The following is a 20,418-nucleotide window of genomic DNA, read 5'->3' as shown; positions in this document are numbered from 1 at the left end:
TTTTAAGCAAGTTTCGTCAATTTAGCAGATTTCAACCATTTTTATGTCAATTTGGCTACTTTATTCGATTTTAGACAATTTTTCAATTTTTTTTTCAATTTTTGTATTGTTTTGGATTTTTTTTTTTTTTTAAGAATTCTCACTTGAGTATGCCTAGGTGATTTTTCATAATTTTCAATTGATTTTAGGCCCTTCAAAGCAATCAAAACATCAAACTGATCAGATCTGATCAAGTCAATTTAGATTCTAGGAATGGCCAAATATCTGATCTGTGTGATCTGATTTCGTCAAATAAATTTCAAAAACAAATACATGAAGGTTGATAGATTTATGCTCATCTTAGATATATGTCGATAACTAAGGTGTCAATTCTGACGCACCTCAATATAGACTTATTGATATTTCACTGGAAAAGTTCATGAAATATACATATACCTACATAAATACCAATTTACCATACTGAAAGAGTAAAAAAAAACATCCAAATGGAATAATAGGGATTGACGAACCTACAACATTTATATAATTCCAAATTGCTTCATTCTAGACCGACGACGACTACGAGCAGAAACCGACGAAGGTAATACACTCCGCAAACATTCTCCTTCAAATACATCGACGAAGGAAAGCCACTTCTAAAACAAGAAAATATAAAACAAAATGAAGATATTTTTTCGAAGCAATCTGTATAATTCATAATAATACAGAATCCACTAGTAAAATCGTTCCGCGTACAGATGAAAGTAACTTATTAACAAACTACGAGATAATGCGGTAAAATAAATAAAAGATTTAACAATGTAGCAACGAAACGCAATCTTATAACCATACCATTTCAAAAAAAAAAAAAAAAAAAGACAGAAAAAACAAATAATATTAAACACAGTAATAGAAAAAAAAAAGATTAAAATAAAAAGAAGAAAAAAACAAGTAAGCTATAATGCTTAATATTGTACGATGATTTTTTTTATATATGTAGATCTCACAATTTAAATTGTTTTATTTTACACTACAACATAAATGCATTTCGGTTTTATCACTGACATCACAAAGTTTATTAACAAACTAAACGCTACTGGTAAACTACAAAAAGCTTAAGTATTAATACATCGATCTATTGATAAAAATCTCTCGTAGTAAGAACACTATGCCAAATTACACAGCCAAAAAGATCATAATAAAAGTCAAAATTATTTCATAGCGCTTATATATTGATTATTTTTAACGATGCGATATACTCTCATAATGGTGGCAGTCGTCGTGCACCATCTTGGCTACATATGTATATATACCATATCTTCCAACACTAATGTCAATGGGGGTCGCAAAACAAAGGGAGAGAGGGGTAAATTAGGCCGATTAATTTCAGAAGATCTCTCATACAGGTACGACAATTTTTTTTTTTTTTCATTCAATGGTAACTTCTCTCTTGCTGCCACATATGTACTATAAAGAAACCTGCGCGATTAATTTCCAAGCTAAATATGAAACGAAACAAATCTTAGAAAATAAAAGAAACAAAACAAACGGTAAGTAGAAGTATGTAACTTATGAAAGAAAATGTATTAAAATGCATAATGGAAAATTTTTCAAACTTCGATTAATTTTTTTTCCTCAATCTTTAATCGTACAACGATCACGCTTAATTCGAGTGTTTCGTTCTTCAATTCAAAAATAAATGGAAAATGTTCCGGATGATTGCAATTCTTTAGTTTTTATTCGTATGAAGTGGAAATGATTTACATGATAAAAAAGGAGATACTCAGAAATGTGATTATCTAAGTGACGTTTCAAGTTGACGTAATTTTAATTTTGATCTAAGAATTTTCGTAGCGAAATTTTCCCAAAAAATTCCCTTGCTCAACATAATTTTTTTTTTTGAAAATTGCAAAAAAATATCATTAGGTAGATACTTACTAAAAAAAAAAAATCCCCTATCTACCTACAAAAAATTCAAAACTGACACAAAAAAACATTTCAAAATTAATTTTCATCACTTCATCGATAGATTATTTCAATTTTTTTCAAACGCTCTTGAATCAAACCAACCCCTCCTCCCTTCTTATCCAATACCCGAAAAATTTTCCAAAATGTCAATAACGTTCGGAAAAAACTAAAAAACTGCACTCACTCAATATACTCGTACGTCAAACAAAATACTGATTGTCAAATTCTAACAAATTACAAAGTGAACAAAAAAAAAAAAGAAAAAGAAACAAAAAAGAAAGAAAAAATAGAGATAAAGTACGTAAGTAGGTAGGTAGATTTACACACAATAAAATAAATGCAATAAAAGGTTTAAAGTAAAATTTTGAACTCGATGAATTGTTCTGGTAACCTGATTGAGAAGTTTTGCACACACGCGGTAACTAACACGCTCTCGTAAGCTTTCAAGCGACCATTTCGTCTCGAACTTAACCTATACAAGAAAAGAAAACTTTTCATGGCACAATCAATGGGGTTTTCCGGAAGGAGAAAGATAAAAAGTCATAAAAGCACAAGTATATAACGGATCATGGAAAACATAATGGTTCCGCTGGCATGGCAGAAGCCAATTGTAAAAATTCACTTTCCACAAGTTAAAAAATAAACAAATAAAATAATAAAAAAAAAAAACAGCACTACATGAAAATAAAAATAACGAAAAGAAAAAAAAATAGTACATTATACCTAAACAAAAAAACCTTAATGATAATGTGATTGTAAATGTATTAATCCTTAATCCATATTACAAATCGTATAGAAAAAGCCTCTCTGAGCGGATTCTACTCTGTAAAACTAATCCTTACGTAAACAAACAATTCGAGAAAAAAACGGGGTGACAAAGAAACAGAGAGGGGGAATGGAAACAAAATTATTAAAAAATACTGAAACATATAGTTTCGTAATGAAAACGAAAAAAAAAACAAACAAACAAAAATTTAAAAAAAAAAACAATAAAATGAACCGGTATATTCTATAAACTAGAATAAATAATCACGTTCGGTATCTCTGCGTTCTAAAATCTACGAGTAAAATAGCAATATCGTAAATTAATCAATGTACTTTTTTTTGTCGTTAAAGCGTAAAATTTTCTTTATCCGATTTTATGTATTTATGTACATTAAAAAATAATATTGCTCTGTTCGTACACATTTGTTATTAATATGAAACAAAAATAACACGAGTTAACGATTCCGGTTGATTTTCCAAAAACCAAGCTGAATAACTTGAAACTTGACGAAGCCTTGTTCAAAATTAAACAACTGAACCAGGGCTGACGTGAATCACTGCCCTTCATCGGGTAGTTTATTCTACGATTTATCGAAAAACCTGTAACGAAAACGCAAACTTGTATAAAAAAAAAATGCGTGTGAAATACGAGTAGAATTCATCGTTTAAAATACGATTAATTTATTTTACGTTGGGAACGCAATATGGAGCGAGTACGTACCAAGATTGGTTTAGTCGAAATGTTTAAATCTAATGATCCGGAATATGTTTGCGATATTTTTCTAAGCTGCTTCTTTAGCGCCTCCGTCGTCTTCTAGAATTATTTTATATTTTTCTTCGAGATGGCGCAATTTTTCTTCGTATTCGTGCAGAATGGCAGTCTTTGCCTGGATAATAAATAACGTCCGGGGTTAGAATTAGTACATAGAGAAGTGAAAATGCTCGTTAGGTAGAAGAAAATCAATCTTTCGATTTGAGCATCGAACACAAGAAATTGAAAACCTCAAACATACAATAGTTCCTTGAAAAAAGTTCAAATCGTTGTAATATTTAGGGAAAAAATCATCGAGTAATTTTATTTTCAACTGCAAATTCAATAAAAGGCGATTCTTATTAAACTAGCTGTTCATTTTTGTAAGAACTCATACCGTCGTCCTGCCCCCTCCTCCCACCCTTCCACACTTCTCTCAGGTAGAACATTTTTCTCTAAAAAATTGAGAAGTTTGATGGTGGAAAAAAATTTATTTTTTCGTCTTTTTTAGGGCACAACTGCCACATTTTCAGAAATTTAGCAGTATTGCTGACAAAATAATTTTTCAAACAATCTGGCTTTTTGTTACGTTTGAAAATTTGAAACGCTCTTAACAAAGGAACAAGTTCAACTCTCAGGCTATGATTTTGAAAAATTGTTGGATAGTTAGAAAGGACATGTCCAAAAATCTCCTTTAAAATTTCAAGATTATTATCTCTTTTTAATAAATTTTTTGAAAATATCAAAATAACACACGACCGATTAAAAAAATAAAATCCAAATATTTCAAGAAAATATGTTTTTTAAATATTTTTGAAAAATTTTGAGCCCAAAATTAGATTATGAATGAATTTCAGCAGGATAACAAAAATTTCTAGCAACGATTTTTTGAGCATTTTTGCAGAATTTTAAGCCCAAAATCGAGCTATTATTTTTTTCTGTTTTTGAGAAAGGTGTCACGTGAGCTAGGTATAAAAATAAGTTGGAATTTCGCAAAAAATAAAAAATGTTTTTGAGCATTATTTTTTAAAAATAAGTTCAAATTTAGATTTAGATTTTCGGGACATTTGAAAAAGGTGTCATGCGATCACTGAAAATGGTTTAAAATCTCGGCAGAAATACAAAACAATTTCTACTCATCAAAGCTTGTTTAGAGCACTTGTGAAAAATACAACAATTTTTCAAGAATACCGAAATTCATGACCGAATTTTGGGCTCAAAATTCTTAAAAAATGGCCAAAAAATCTTTAATAGAAGTTGTTGTTTTCCAGCCAAAATTTTAACGATTTTGATATGACCGCAAAATGTTTCTGAAATGCTTAAAATACATTTTCTTGGAATATTTGAATTTTTCGCAAAATTTCAACCTATTTTGATATGTAGATTGTGTGATACGTTTTCAAAACCTCTAAAAATAATGACCTAATTTTGGGCTCCAATTCTTTAAAAAATGTTCAAAAAATATTTTTGACGAGATAATTGGATTTATCGCAAAATTTTAATGAATTTTGATAGGTCGCGTGATACGTTTTCAAAACCCCCAAAAATCATGACCCAATTTTGGGCTCCAAATCTTTCTAAAATGTTCAAAAAATATTTTTGACGAAATGATTGGATTTATCGCGAAATTTCAACACATTTTGATAGGTCACGTGATACTTTTTCAGAAACTCCAAAAATGAAGACCCAATTTTGGGGCTTCAAATCTTTCAAAAATGTTCAAAAAATATTTTTGACGAAATAATTGAATTCATCGCAAAATTTTAAAACATTTTGATAGGTCGCGTGATACTTTTTCAAAACCCCCAAAAATCATGACCCAATTTTGGGCTCCAAATCTTTCAAAAATGTTCAAAAAATATTTTTGACGAAATAATTGAATTTATCGCGAAATTTGAATACATTTTGATAGGTCACGTGATACGTTTTCAGAAACTCCAAAAATCACGACCCAATTTCGGGACTTCAATCTTTCAAAAATGTTCAAAAAATATTTTTCACAAAAATAATTGAATTCATCGCAAAATTTTAACCCATTTTGATAGGTCGCAAGGTCACTTCTGAATGAGAAAATTTTGGAGCTTGACAATTTTGAAAATTGGGAGTTTTTTGACTCAACGCCCCTTCCCTTATTGCGCAACTGATGAAATACAAAAAAAAAGCGTCTCAATTCAATTTTTTGCACCGCCAAAATCCCAGCCAACTGGACACTTTATGCTGGTTGTACTGACGATCTACATATACTCCAACTGAAGCAAGCTGGAGAATGACTTGATTTAGTCGATTAAGTATCAGCTCACAATTTCATTTTTTTTGAAAATTTTGAACGGCTAGTTTTGAATTTTTAAAAATTTACTAAAAATTGATAAAGCGACTTGAGCAGCAAAACCATTTTTTTTCAACACAATATTTTCAAAACTTCAATTTGTTCTCAATTTTGATGCAAAAAAAAAATGCAAGAAGTTCCTCCTTGTAAGCTTGATCACAACTTGAAAATGCATTCAAACACACAAAATTAAAATCAATCAAAAAAATCACCAAATTTACAGAATTTCAAAAAAAAAAAAAAAAAAAAATGGCAATAAAATTGAAAAAATAATAAATTTTTTGATCTCAACTTACTCTGTTCTTCTCCTCTTCAATATGTTGGCGCACTTCTTGATGGTGTTTTTCCAACTCTTCTTTCCTTTTCTCGTATATCTGGGTGAGTCGCATTCGTTCGTTGACTCCTTTCTCAACCATCGAGCTGGATACTTCACGTTTAATTCTAGAAAACACAAGTCAAAAATAATGTATTCTCTGATAACATAAATAATGTACCTATATCTACATTGAGAGGTATTTGACGAGAAAATTCAAACTAACCTGGTCATTTCGTCCTTATCTTTATGCTTTTTCGAAAGAGTTTTCACCTCTTCACGTCGACTGGCTTCTAAACGTCGCATCACAGCATCAGTCTCTTTTTCCAGCAGCGCTCTCAAGGTTTTCACTTGATTCGATTGTGACGTACGCATTAATTTATCGATACAGTTAAAAATCTAAATCAAACAATATCCAGTTGAGTCATTTCCTTCTTGACTTGCATACGAAAATTGAAAAAATACTACAAACTTACAATATCATGGTATTTTTCTTTCAGGTCTTTTTCTTGTTGAATAAAATCTCGATTGGCTGTAAGTAGTTTTTCGGATTGAGATCGTGTAAATTTATGAGTAGGCGCTGCCGAAGGATCAGTCTCAGTTTCACCTGATTCTGGCACCTCTTGAGTTATATGAGCAAGACTGGACGCAATGTTATCTCTAGAAATGGAACGAATTATGGTTCGTTAATTTTGGAAACGAGTCAATAGTAACATTTTTACGCAAATATCAAACAAAGAGAACTTACATGCTCTTGATACTAAGTCTTTTCACTAGTCTATTGCTGACAGAGAATTTTGATTTTGATTTGTCCGTATCTGTACTTGATTTTGTTCCTTGCATGCGATTTTTCTCCTGTTGAAGAGAAAAAAAAATTGAATTCACGATAGCTAATTTGTAATATAAAAAAAGACTTCGAGAAATATTTTCAAACATTTCAAAAAAAAAATGTGAAAAATCAAAGCCTTTGGACACCAATTAGTCAAAGTAGACAAAATGCAATCACCTTTTCGAATTTTTTCCTCAACATTTCCAATTTCTTCTCCAATTCTGCTTTTTTCTCTTTAACAGCTTTATTTTCCATAAGTTTTTCCAACGTTTCAGCTTCCAATTCGTCATTCACTGTAAAATGAATTATTTTCAAAATTACAACTCGTCTAAACACCTTTTTTTGGCACGAGTTGCAACCTGGACACTTACAAGACGGCGACGAGGGCGGCATAATTTTGGGCGAAGTCTTACAACTAGACCCTTCGACGGATGGAGAAGACGTGGACAGTTTGGTGGTAGTTTCGGTATCGTCTGACGCATCGGAAGAGCTTGGAAACAGGCTGGGAGTGATGGGTATGCGAGGCACCGGTACCAGAGTATTGGTAACCGCCAAATCCGGGAAACTAGGTTGATGCTTTTTAGCCGGTTTGGCGGCTGCCTCGTCGCCGGCTGCGGCTTGACTGGAATCGGCAGTCGGTGCGTCGTCATCCATCAGTACAGCCAATTGGGTTGATCTTCTTTCCAGATCGGATTGAAATTTAATCGGGTTCGCGAGCGCTTCCGCGAAATCTGAAAGACCATCGGGAACGTAATCTTTGACGACGACATTGAGAAACAGCGTCGCTAGGGATAACGGTTGTCCGGATTCGTTTCGAAGACCAACGTGTCGGTATCCGGGACACAGGCCGATCACGGTCAGCACACGGTGTCCGATTAGTTTACCAGAATCTTCGTAAGCTGCTATTCTTATGGATGCCAGATCGGGTAGTACAACCTGTAACGATAAACATAAAATATGATGTGTTTAGATAGGCAGGGATGAGAAGAAAATTCCTTAAAATTAATTTCAAATTATCAGAACACGAATACGTTTGCTTTAACCTCTAACTCTCTACTATAAAGTTCTTGGCGGGGAGATGAAAGACAGGAGAGATTATCACTCTGCTTGACTGACACACACCTAGACATGAAATTTTATATCAACTCAACTGAGAGTTGAAAAATTTTAATAATGGAAAATCTCCAGTCTCCTCTTTTGACGACGCGACGATGAAATAATTTAAAATATTTTACGATGAAGAATGAGCGAGGAAAAAATATTTGAACCCAAATGTTCGTAAAAATCTGTAAATTTTCCACTAAATCCGAGTATTTTGATGAAATTTGTATAAGGCCTATTCGATAATTTTCTCCCAAAAATGAAACGAAAACTTCAATAAAAAAAGAAATGTTGGTAATTTGGAGTTCAGATCGCTTGGAGACGAAGTTGAAGACTTCAAGCTACGTACGGTAATGAAAATGGCTGAAGCTCAAGTTTATACAATCAAATGCTGAAGTTCTGCTGCTAAAATGATCAAAATTTAGGTTCATTGAAAAAATGCTAGGAGGTTAAAGATGTGTTCAAAAGAACTCAGCAAGATGTCTTGACAAAATTTTAAAATTAAAAGCAGGATTGAAGCAAGACTTTTGGCAGAACATTTTTCAAAGACTTTACGATTTTTTTATGGGGAGCGAAGTTCAACATTTTACACGTCAATTTTTCGCTTTTATTTATGTCTTTGGACATTTTAAGATTTTTTCGGAGATAGATGCGGTGTCAAAAATACCTTTACTATTTCAATTTTTCATTGGTGAAGCATTCTGCAAACATTACACGTTTTTTTGGAGAGCAGGAAATTTTACACTTAGATTTTTCACTTTTCCAGCTTTAAAATTTTTTCATCGATTAAGGTGGAAATTTTTTTTTCAGAATTCTACAAAAAAAGGAAATTAATTGGAAATTCAAAGTCTCATCGAAAAAAAAGAGGACATCCTGGTAAAAAAAAAAAAAAAAAAAAAATAGCAGGACAACAGCAGGATTAGTAGGATAAGCAGGACTGTTAAACATTCCTTGATTCCTAGGATGTACTTGAAGCTGAACATCTTCATTTGTAAAGTTAAGGTAAAATAATTGAAATTCGGTTAAATTAATGCCAAAGATTAGATCATCAGTAAATTATGAAGTTCAATCTAAAACGATCAATAAAGTATGCTGAAATTAAATTGATTTCGAAGCTCAAAGTTCAGTTGACTTTGAATTAAAGCCAAATCAGACGATACTCAAGTTTTCAGATCAATAATTAATATGGAGGACAAAAATGCTAAATTTTTTAGATGGAGCTTCATTCATGAGGAAATCTATATTAAATGTTCAGCACAAATTTCAATATTACTCAACTAAACTTTGATTTCACGTTGAAGTTTAGTTTATGCTGAAGCTTTTAACTCAATACACATTTAGTGCTGAAGTTCAGTTGAATGTTCAAGTCTAGTTAATTTAGGATTCAACTTCACTTGGCAATTTTTAAGTTTAAACGAATTGAAGTCTTAAGCAACGATAAGTGCTGAAGTTTCGTTCAAGTTCAAGTTTGGTGAACTGAAATTTAGTTTTGAAGCTCAAAGCTGAGTATAGTTAACTTCTAGTTGAAGTTCAGTCGACAAATTTTAGAGTTTTGTTGAATTAAACCTGAAACTGAAAGCACATCAAGTGCTGAAGTTTGGTTTCAAGTTCAAGTTTGAGAATAATTGAAATTCGCTTTTAAAACTCAAAGTTTGGTTAATAACCAGGATTGGTTGACTTCGAATTGAAATTCAGTTGACTGATTTTGAAGTTTTATAGAATTAATTTTGAAATACCAGCAAATTCTGAAGTTTGGTTTGATGTTCAAGCTTGGCCTTGGGGTGGACTGAAATTCGGTTTTAAATCTCGAAGTTTATTTCATGTTTAGGATTAGTTGAATTTGAGTTGAAATTCAGTTGAAAAATTTTGAAGTTTCGTTGAACTGAACTTGAAAGCACATCAAGTTCCGAAGTTTTGTTTGATGTTCAAGTCTTGAGTGAACTGAAATACAGTTTTGAAGCTCAAAGTTGAGAAGGTAAGTAGGTAAATGTTAGGATTAGTCAACTTCGAATTGAAGTTCAGTTGACAAATTTTAGAGTTTTGTTGAATTAAACCTGAAAGCACATCAAGTGCTGAAGTTTGGTTTCAAGTTCAAGTTTGAGATTAATTGAAATTCGCTTTTAAAACTCAATGTTTGGTTAATAACCCGGATTGGTTGACTTCGAATTGAAATTCAGTTGACTGATTTTGAAGTTTTATTGAGTTGAACTTGAAATACCATAAAATTCTGAAGTTTGTTTTGATGTTCAAGCCAGGGGCGGACTGAAATTTGGTTTAAAAGCTTAAAGTTAATTTTATGTTTAGGATTAGTTGACTTTTGAGTTGAAATTCAGTTGACAAATTTTGAAGTTTTGTTTGATGTTCAAGTCTTGAATGAACTGAAATTCAGTTTTGAAGCTCAAAATTTGGCAAATGTTTAGACTTCAAGCTTGGTGAAAAGTGAATTGAAGTTCAGTAGAGTAATTTTGAAGTTTGGTTGACTTGAACTTGAAGTCCAGTGCTGAAGTTTGGTTCAAATTCAAGTTTGAGGTAAATTAAATTTCGGTTTGAATGTTCAAAGTTTAATGATCTCGTAGCTTAGGATCCCACCTTGAGTTGAAATTCAGTTGACAAATTTTGAATTCTCGTTGAATTGAACTTGAAAGTTGAAAGCACATCAAGTTCTGAAGTTTGATTTGATGTTCAAGTCTTAATTGAGTGAACTGAAATTCAGTTTTGAAGCTAAAAATTCGGCAAGTGTTTAGACTTCATGTAGTTTAAGATCAGTTAACTTTGAGTTGAAGTTCGTTCAGACTTCAGCTGAGTAATTTTGAAGTTTTTTAAAAATTGAATTTGAAAGCGCGTCAAGTACTGAAGTTTTTTTTTGAAGAAATTCAAGTTTGGGATAGACTGAAATTCGGTTTATAAGCTCAAAATTCAGTTAACGTTGGAGATTAGTTGACCTTGAGTTGAAATTCAGATGGGAAATTTTGAAGCTTTGACGCAATAGACTTGAAGCACATCAAGAGCTGAGTTTGATTTGATATTCAAGTTTGAAATGCAACTTCATTTATGAAGAAGTCTACATAAAAATTCAACATGAACTGAAAATCATTAAACAAAACTTCAACTTTGGTCCGAAGTATAGTTGAAGTTGAAGTTTCATCAATTCAGAGAAGGAAAATTCGGTCAATCTCAATACAGAAGCTTTGTTTATACTCGTAATTATGAAGTTTGAACAAAACTAATTTGAGAGCCAGATGATGAAATTTTGGTGAATTCGAAGTTCAGCTGCCATGCCACCTGAACTGAAACTTCAGAAAGTTCACGAAGCTCAACCTAAATTGAGGGGTTAAATGGAAAAGGGGTCTAAGTCATTTTGTTTTTTTTTTTTTTTACTGATTTTTACATGTTCAAAATAGACTCGAAATTTTTTCTACAAGGAAATATTTTCCAATTCGTTTTTTTTTTTTCATGAAGTAACATTTCAATATCACTGAATATGGTGAAATTAATTCAAAAAAACAATTTTTAATATATTATTCAAAATTGTGAAAATAAAAAAAAAACAAAAAAATGACCAAGGCCCTTTTTCCATGGAACCCCTCAATTGAATGTTTGATAAATTTTATAGGCTATTTGAAGTTTGATTAATGCTGAAGTTTCATTCAGTAGTAAGTTAAGGCAGTTTTGAAGTTCAGCGTAACTGAGTTGATGTTGATTGGTGCAAAATGATAGTTCAATTGAAGCTGAAATAATTCACCTAAAAATTTCACACAAACTTCAAAATCACACAAATAAATTCCAGAACAAAACTGAAGTTCGATAAAAAAAAAGTTTGCTTCGTTTGTAGATGAAGTTTGTTTAATATTGATTGAAGTGTTGACTATTCAAAAAGTTGAAATTCAGTCAAGTTGAGCCGTTGACTCACGTCAAAGTTCAGTTGTTGCTTGTTGCGGAAACTGAGACGAACGTTTTGAAACTCAATTTATGTAAATTTGAAGTTTGAATAACGTCGATGTAAAGCTTCGTAGAACATTGAGGTTAGTTAAAAATTTTGCATCAACTTCAGCATTACCTCCGAACTGTGATCTGAACTTCATTTTATGGAAAAATTGAAGTTCAGTCCAACATTGAAAATTAAATAATAAATTTCCAAGTTCTAGCTCTACCAATAAAATTGAAGTCTATTGAAAATTTGTAAAAATTATGCAAAAAATAATATTAAAATTAATATGTAGATACTGTGTAGGTAGATATGTAAAATAGAAATTCAACTCAAATAATCAAAAAAAGCTTCCTATGCTAAAATTTGGGGGAGACGAGTTCGTTTTGGATTACAGCTTTAGACCATACAATACTAAGATGACACAACCTGCAGTTTCTTACACAAAACTCTTTAATTAATTGCCTATTATTTACCTACATAATTTTGCTTCTATTCAATTAAAACTGGAAAACCTCTTTGTTTTTTTTCTTCACGCAATCAAGTACCTACTCATCTCCAAAACTATGCACGATTCTACTCTGATGAATAGAAAAAATTCCTGAAATTTCTTACCCAATGTCGCTCATATTGCGATTTCATATGAAATGGCAGTGAACTTTGAAGACATTTCTTTCAAGGACACGTCTTCTCGACACCTCGAATCCATATTCCCCTCATCCCCTCCCCCTTTTTTCATAAATCTTACCTTTTTAAAAACAAACGGTTCGTCGTCGTATACAGGATTGATGCCATTATTCGGTACGATTTTGGTACGAAACTTCTTCCTGACAGTATCGGCAGGTAAACCGAACATATCGACTTCGACATAAGTTCCGACGCGTTTATCACTTAAAAACTGCCCAGAAAGGACATGAATGGTTACACTTCCCGCAATAATACCGTCAACGGTGGATTCAGCGAATGGATCCAGGCAGCGGTCGCGTCTCCGCAAGAACTCCGGTTTAAGAAGATATCCGCACCGGGCATTATATTCAAAAATGCCGAGATTCAGTTGCATGGCGAGATCTGTAAGTAATAGAACATCGTGAGATACAATAAGTAAGTTTACAAAGCTCGAGGGTCCATCCGGCATATTTCTTCCGTTTAGATAATTACTACAACTTGACGGGTTATTAATACGAATAACTAAACGGTCGCCAACGCGATCGAAAAACAACTTAGAAAGTCGGCATGCTTACTGACACCTACCTAAAGTTTGATAATTTATAGCAACAAGTTGACATCCGGCGTTCCAGAACACTTGCGGCATAAAATTCGACGAATCGAATCTGGTGCCGGCCGGATAAACTCGACTCAACTGATTTTTATTGTAATTCACAAACTCGATAGGCCTTTCTTTCAGCAACGTCGTCGCTTGTTTTTCATCAAACGATGACATTTCATAACTCCGACCTTTTTCTGCAAAATACAAACACACGCGCAAAAGTTAATTAATTAATAACAATAATAATAATAAAGGCGGCAGGGCGCTGGCAAAAATTACAAAGGGAGGAAAAAACGCCAAGCTACACGTAATTACTTCGCAGCAAGAGCCACAGTATAATAATAATTTACGCAAAAAAAAAATCCACCCTTATGACTCTTCCTGTATATACTCTTTCCGGCCTTGGGAGGTTTCAGAGCTACGGTTTTTACATTTTTACGTACAAAAAGTTGGAGTGGAGGGGGGTGGGTGACTGACGTCGTCATATGTATAATTTTTACCTTCGTGCATGAAAAATTCCACTCCCTAGATTCATAATTACTGCAACAGCGAAAGCAGTAGTATAAAACAGAAATAGCAGCAGAGAAAACAACTTAGTCGTATACGAGTCTTTATTATTATCAACTACCTATTCGCCGATAAAAGCTTCTTCTTATTTTCTATCTCTTTTCAGCTTGTTTACTTCAAACGTGAAATTTAATACCCTACGAATGTTGTCGTCGTCATCACAATCTTCATTGTCGTCGTGCGTTTTATAAGCTTTGTCATAGGTACCTTGTACATACGTACGCTCAAGTATCTGCTTCTTCAAATACCCTCAGCGTTTTTCTCTTCGCGTCTTCTTCTTTGATGTTTATTTCCAACTTTTTTCTCGACGCGAGATGCGATTTTATACCCAAGTTTCCCTTCTCTTTCTCACGTCGTCGCGTCGTTGTCACTGGGAAAACACCGCACCCTTCCATGTCGCTCTTCTTACTCGTACAACTACGACAGTCACCCAAAATAACGTCATAATCGAATTATTCGTTCCTTTTTCACTTTCGTCTCCCTCTGCACCTTCGCTCCACTATTATTCGACAACGACGACTTTTCCCCTTTCTTTCTGCTATATTGACGAAATAAAATATCATTTAGCTCGCAGCGCGATAACATTCTTTGTAGAAACGTTTACTTACTTACTTTGTTATGAAATGAAAATCGTCGAGGAAAAAAAAACTTGTCGAAAAGGGAAGAAAATTTTTAAATTGTTTTTGTATTTGCTTTTTTCGCCTTTCTAATTAACACGAATCGATATTTTCCAGAGTGACGAATACTTAGGTTGTTGACAAAAAAAAGTAGGTAAATATCACAAGTAATAATTTCAACAAGTGGGATAATACGATGGGTTTGTAGAAGGGAGGGGTACAGAGAGGAAAATTTACCAAATGAATAATCGAATGGTTTGTAAAGTTGAAAAAAAAAACACGAGCATTTTTGAGCTGTACTAAAATATTCTGAAAGTAGAGCACGGAATTAATTCGATATTTCTCGGTCATGAGACTTCAGTACACATTCAAGGCCACAAAAAAGACAATTTTCAACGAGAAGGGTTTTTACAATTTAAATATTTTTCACGAGTCTTGAGATTTAGACATCGGGGCATACTGAGTAGATACAACATAATAAACCGAGATCTGCAGAATTTTCTGAGACCCCCTGAAAAAAAAAAGTCAAGAAAAACCTTTTTATTGAGTCAAATTTTTCAAATTTTTCGTCAGATCTTTAGTTGCAGAGGTGAAAAAAAAATTGTAGCCCAACCTCACAACCGAACTCTCCCTTCTTTTGCGGAGACAAGGACGCAATTCGCTATGCACGTGAAAACTTACAGTAATACAACCAATTTTTTTGAATTTTTTAAACTTTTTTTATCTTAAAAAACTGAATTTTTCAGTTTTACAGCGATGAACACATTCGATATTATTTTTCGTCTTCACTTCGAAACGAGCTTTTCAAATTCGAAAAATAGCCAAATTGCCTCGATTCTTACTCCTTACGTGATGATTTACATAAGCGAATTTTGAACTTTTTATCTTTCCCCAAGGTCAAAGATGTACAATTATTTTTCAGCCAAAATTTGGTCAAAAAATAAAACATTGAAAATATAAATGTAAAATAATAAGTAAATGAACACATTTCAAGGCAAATTAATTTGCTGAATATTAATCTTGGATTCGCATATGGCAACTTTTAGGTAGGTACGAGTACGAAATGAAAAGTTGTGCTGCTTTTGTTCAAAACAAGTCAACTCATTTACACCACTCAATTTTTCGGAACATTTTGTTACTATTTTTAAAAATATTTTTGGTACTCCCTATCCCCTCCATTCCTCTTTTAAAATTAAATTTTCTGATTGCAGGGTTCGTGCTCCCGTCTCCCCCTTCCCCCTCCAAAAAAAGAAAGTAAAACTTCAGTAACCAAAAAAAGTGACACAGCATAGGCAAAACATTTTACTGCAGAGAAAAAAAATCACCGAAAAAACAAAACTTTTCGATTTAATTAAAATATGAACCTACCTATAAAAATGAAACTCGATAAAAACTTGTAAAAATTTTAACAAACAGCAGAATTTTTTGGCAATTACTTAGCGTCAAAATAGTGAGACTTTTTCGCAATTTTTGCCCAAAAAATAGATTTTGCAACTTTTTGAGATTTGAAATTTTTTGGCAATTTTTGGGCGCCGGAGTGAGAATTTCGCAATTTTTGCCAAAAAGTGAGACTTATTCTGACAATTTCAGCACAATAAGAGCTTTTTTTCAATTTCTGGTTAAAAAGCAACACATTTGAATAAATTTTGGAAAAAGGGTATCTAGTACTTATTGGAATTTTTTGCAAAACCCCACATTTTGCTACTTTTAGCAGAAAACGAGGCTTCAATAATAATTGTAGCAAAAGGAAGGGATTCTTGACAAATTTTGGCCAAAAAAACAAACTTTTTGGTCAGTAAATTTGCAAAATGCACTTTGACAATGTTTGCAAAAAGCAGGACTTCTTGGAAATGATAGCTAAAAGTGATACTTTTCGGAAATATTTTGGGAAAAAACGAGACTTTTGGGTAATTATTGAAAAAAATGAAACTTGGCAGCAATTTTGCTAAAAAGCGAGAGTTTTCGATAACAAAAAAATGTTGACAACTTTAACAAAAAACAAGACTCTTTGGGCAATTTTTGGCAAAAAAGGTTATATTTTTTTCACAATTTTTATCAAAAAAGTTGGCCTATATGTACTTATTTTTCAATTTCAAAAACCGTATTCACTAATGATGAATTTCCTAACGTCACTTTCTCTAACGCATTTTCTCTAACACAATTTCTTCTAAAAGACAAAATTTGCAATATACGTAATTTTGTATTGCCTATAGTACGTAGATAGGAATTTTGATTTTTTTAAAAAATGTTCAACTTTGGGAATCTTTACAAAAGGGGGACCAATATTACGGACAGGGTGCCGAAGGAGGCTGTATATATTAAAAATGTGAAAGAGATTTATTCAGAAATGTTTTGACCAGAAAATGAAAAGTTTCCAAACAATTTTTACAAATCTGAATTTTATATTTTCAAGTACCTTACCTACATTTACTTTGGTTTTGTTTTTTTTTGGGGGGGGGGGGGTGTTTGGGATTCAGAGAAGGTTTTTAGTTTGATTTATCAGATTGATATTTTGGATTTGGAAAGGGTTGTCTATTATTTTACTTTTTCCAATTTTGGAGACTTCTGCAAGAGACCAAGGGAAGGGCTTTTCTAGAAAAGAAATTATATTATTCAGAAAAATTCAGACACAAAAGTAGTAAATTTTCATACTTTGAAATATTTTAGAAAAGTTGATGTTTTAGAGAAAAAATAATGTTAGCAAAATTTTTAGTAGAAAATATGTGTTTTAAAGAAATTGACGATAGATAAATTTTAGAGCAAATTTTGGATTCAAAATTGGAAGGCTGGGTGAATACCAGCGATTTGTGGGAAGAGCATGGTACCCTTTAAATCAAACTCTTTAAAAATTCAAAATTGCCCGATTTTAGCGATTTACTCACACCTATGATTTTTGAACAAATGTTACTCATTCAGTAAAATGATGAACATTATTCCTGAAACCAATATTAACTCCCTCGGGCTAAATTTCATCATTTAGGCACAGGGTCATTCTGGAGCCTCGATCCAATGCAATTTTCAATTTCTCGGCAATTTTAAAATTTCCCCAGAAGATGTGGAAATCAATTGAGGCGGCTAAAAATCGACTACATCCTGCTAGATTTCCAAGCAGTGTGTTCTTTTGACAAGTACATTTCCAGTAGTAACTTGAAAATGTTGTAAGTGTCTCCATGAAAATTGGCTCAAATGTGAATTAACTCTTTAAAGCCACAAATTAATTTCCAACCTTCTGGAGAAATCGAAAATCATACTGGAAGCTCCAGAAAGATTCCGGAAATGCCCGGGAAATGGTGAAAATCTGTTCGAGAAAGTTGATAATTTTCATCGTGTTTATACTAAATAAATGTATTAAAAAAAAAAAAAAAAAAAAAAAAAAAAACATAAACCACCGGAAATGGTTAATTTAGAACTATCAAAAGTTCACCAAGAATTGAAAAATCAAATTGGGCAACGGGCACTTGAAATTTTGGTTTTTGGGGGTTTCAGAACATGCTTTTTCCACAAAAATAAAAATTGAGGGGTCTGTACTTCACACAGAAGTGTTCAGATCTGTTACATCATTTTTTTTTCAAGGTATAAAGACAGAACATTTTTCTTACCAAAGCTTAAAAAATACCAGATTGAAACTTATTTTCACGTTTAAAGCCGCAACAACTGAAAAATTTAAACCGTCGTGTCGAGAAACTTCCGGGTTTTTATTTTCATGAATTTTTCATGGCAATTACGGACACGCGAAGGAGGATTTGGTCGTTTTTCTATTTTTAGTCTATCATCCTTCTCAGCGTTATTTTGCAACGAGTTTTCAAAACAATGAAATATTTTCATCGTAAAATATCCGGATATCTTCAACGTCGTCGTTACATTCTAGTATGATTTTACCTGCTAATTTCAACGCTCGAATATTTTAATGTTTTCGAAAATATCGAAGCATTCGAATAATCTCAACCTACGCAGATGGCGAAGCGAGTAGATACTATTTCCACTTCGACGTCGTCGTCGTCGTCGTTGTCGGCGAATTTGAACCTTTTCAACATTCTGAAATCGTGAAGTGAAGGGTGTTGCAGGATGGAATTAGGATAGACCAAAAGTTTTATACTTGTACCTTCGAATTCCGTAATTACAAACCTTCACGTTGTGTTGCGTTGTTGTTGCGTCGCGTCGGGTATAATTTCGTTTATTTTGTTCCCTACCTACCATTCAAAAACGTACATAGGTATTCTTTGTATGTACGAGTACGTATTTTTTGCGTCGTGATTTTCACGTCAAACTTAAACCCCCAAACCGAACGCAACATACGATAGGTAACTGGAATATAAAATACTCGTAAAAGACGAATTAACCCCGACGAACACCCACAACAAACCGCACGAAAGCTTTCCCACCACATGCTCGAGTACCAGTTCATGTCACACAAAGTTATAATGAAGCAAATAACAACTCATCCTTTTTATCCCTCTACTTCTTGGCAGCTTGTATCAAAGCTAAAACCCACAGTCACGTTCCTGGTGAAGATTCGCAGTCAGACTTTTGCTCGTATATAGCTTTGGGTGCGAGCAGACGGTGGGGGGCGGGGTATGGGAATAGGGAAAAGAACAACAGAACCGTCGTCGCGACGGCTTCGGCAGCGACACGCGATAAATACGCAAACATTCGACTTACTCTCGGCGTTTTCGAAAGATATAAAGTGAATAGGCTGAACGTAATTAACCAAAGCTGAAATTTCAGCCCCCGCTTCGGTTTCCTTCCTGGACGAAACTTTATCAGGGGCAGGTTTGCCTTGCATTTGTAATTTGATTTCTTCCGCTCCGGTACTTTCATCGTCTTCGTCCTCCATACCGGTGCTGCTTTCATCGTCGTCGTCTGCATAAAAAGAAAGGAAAAAGAGTTAAAAAGATGTACCATCAGCACGAGCGCATTTAATTTTGTAAATTTGGCCCGTATCTTTTTACTTTTTCGCCATTCTTCTATGTTGTAGGTAGTTAGATATACGAGTAAAAAGCTTCGCACTTACCATCGTCTTCTTCATTATCTTGCGAACTATCTTTACTGCCTTGACGGACTGGCGACGGATGCTGCTTGACTTCGCCGTTACCGATAGAATTCGGGCTACCGTTGTTGACGACTGGGGCAGAAGAAGCCGGAGCAGCTGCCGCTGGTGTTTCAACTTCGGTAGACGCGCTCGGCGTGGTCGTCTTCTTTTGAGTATTTCTATGATGATGATGGTGATGGTGGTGATGGTGTTTCTTCTTATTCTTAATTATAATTTTATATTTAAGTAGAGAAGGCGGAGGTAGCGCAACACCCGGTTCTAACTGTAAACGATAGAATAACAAATCGACACGTTTAATATCCGATTTTTTTTACCACTGTAGAAGGCGTCCCGTCTGGCCAGACGGCCACTTACTTTATGCGATTCCAGCGGAGCATCGAGTAACATCTCGCCGAAGAACTCTCGACAGTATTGAGCAATTTTTGCTTGCTGTCTCGGATTGCAGTGATTTTCGAAAGATAAGATGACCGGATATTCGGATGTTTTGAAAGCAGACTCGGCAATCGCTTCGATAACGTCACGGGCCGGAATTTCCGGAACAAATGTGTAACCGTGCACGATAACCGGTTCGTCTGTTTTACCATTCCAAAAATCCAATTCGACGCAACGGCATCCGGCCAGTAAACATTGCCGGTACATTTCCACAGATGATTTACCCGTCAGTTGATGACCTGAGAACAAAAATTGAATCGAATTGATCATCATCAGCGAGTATTTCGAAAAGGTAAACTCTTTAGGAATCGTCCCTAAAGTTCTGAGTCTGATTTTACAGGGTACTATGAGATTTCCAAATTGAAATACAGGACTTTTGTGAGATTGTTTGCTAGATCTTAGGAGTGGTGATTCTCAGGTTACCCTTCCCTCAAAAAATGTTTCTCGAATTTTTATTTCCCTCTTCTGCTTTTTCTCAATTAGTGTACCTGTACATTAAAATTAGAATGAAATTTTTTCCAATTTGTA

The 20,418-nt window shown here is 33.6% G+C and overlaps 1 protein-coding gene across 1 annotated transcript in view; it reads right to left on the bottom strand.

The window, feature by feature from the left end:
* Positions 1–980: 980 nt before the first annotated feature.
* Positions 981–20,418, bottom strand: part of Plc21C (Phospholipase C at 21C) — a 117,057-nt gene continuing 97,619 nt past the window's right edge. The window contains exons 9-21 of the mRNA XM_065357900.1: positions 19,813–20,129; positions 19,420–19,720; positions 19,068–19,268; positions 13,209–13,418; positions 12,706–13,025; positions 7,303–7,867; positions 7,109–7,224; positions 6,851–6,957; positions 6,579–6,762; positions 6,329–6,501; positions 6,086–6,230; positions 3,434–3,599; positions 981–3,312 (exon numbers count right to left, since the gene is read on the bottom strand). Of these exons, the coding sequence (XP_065213972.1) occupies positions 3,495–3,599; positions 6,086–6,230; positions 6,329–6,501; positions 6,579–6,762; positions 6,851–6,957; positions 7,109–7,224; positions 7,303–7,867; positions 12,706–13,025; positions 13,209–13,418; positions 19,068–19,268; positions 19,420–19,720; positions 19,813–20,129 (2,744 nt within the window). The 3' untranslated portion in view covers positions 981–3,312; positions 3,434–3,494. The remainder of the gene's footprint in view (positions 3,313–3,433; positions 3,600–6,085; positions 6,231–6,328; positions 6,502–6,578; positions 6,763–6,850; positions 6,958–7,108; positions 7,225–7,302; positions 7,868–12,705; positions 13,026–13,208; positions 13,419–19,067; positions 19,269–19,419; positions 19,721–19,812; positions 20,130–20,418) is intronic.

Source organism: Planococcus citri, chromosome 3 (assembly GCF_950023065.1).
Source record: "Planococcus citri chromosome 3, ihPlaCitr1.1, whole genome shotgun sequence".
Taxonomy (NCBI): Eukaryota; Metazoa; Arthropoda; class Insecta; order Hemiptera; family Pseudococcidae; genus Planococcus; species Planococcus citri.
The sequence above is the reverse complement of the archived record's forward strand: the minus strand, read 5'-3'. Positions and strand labels throughout refer to the sequence as shown.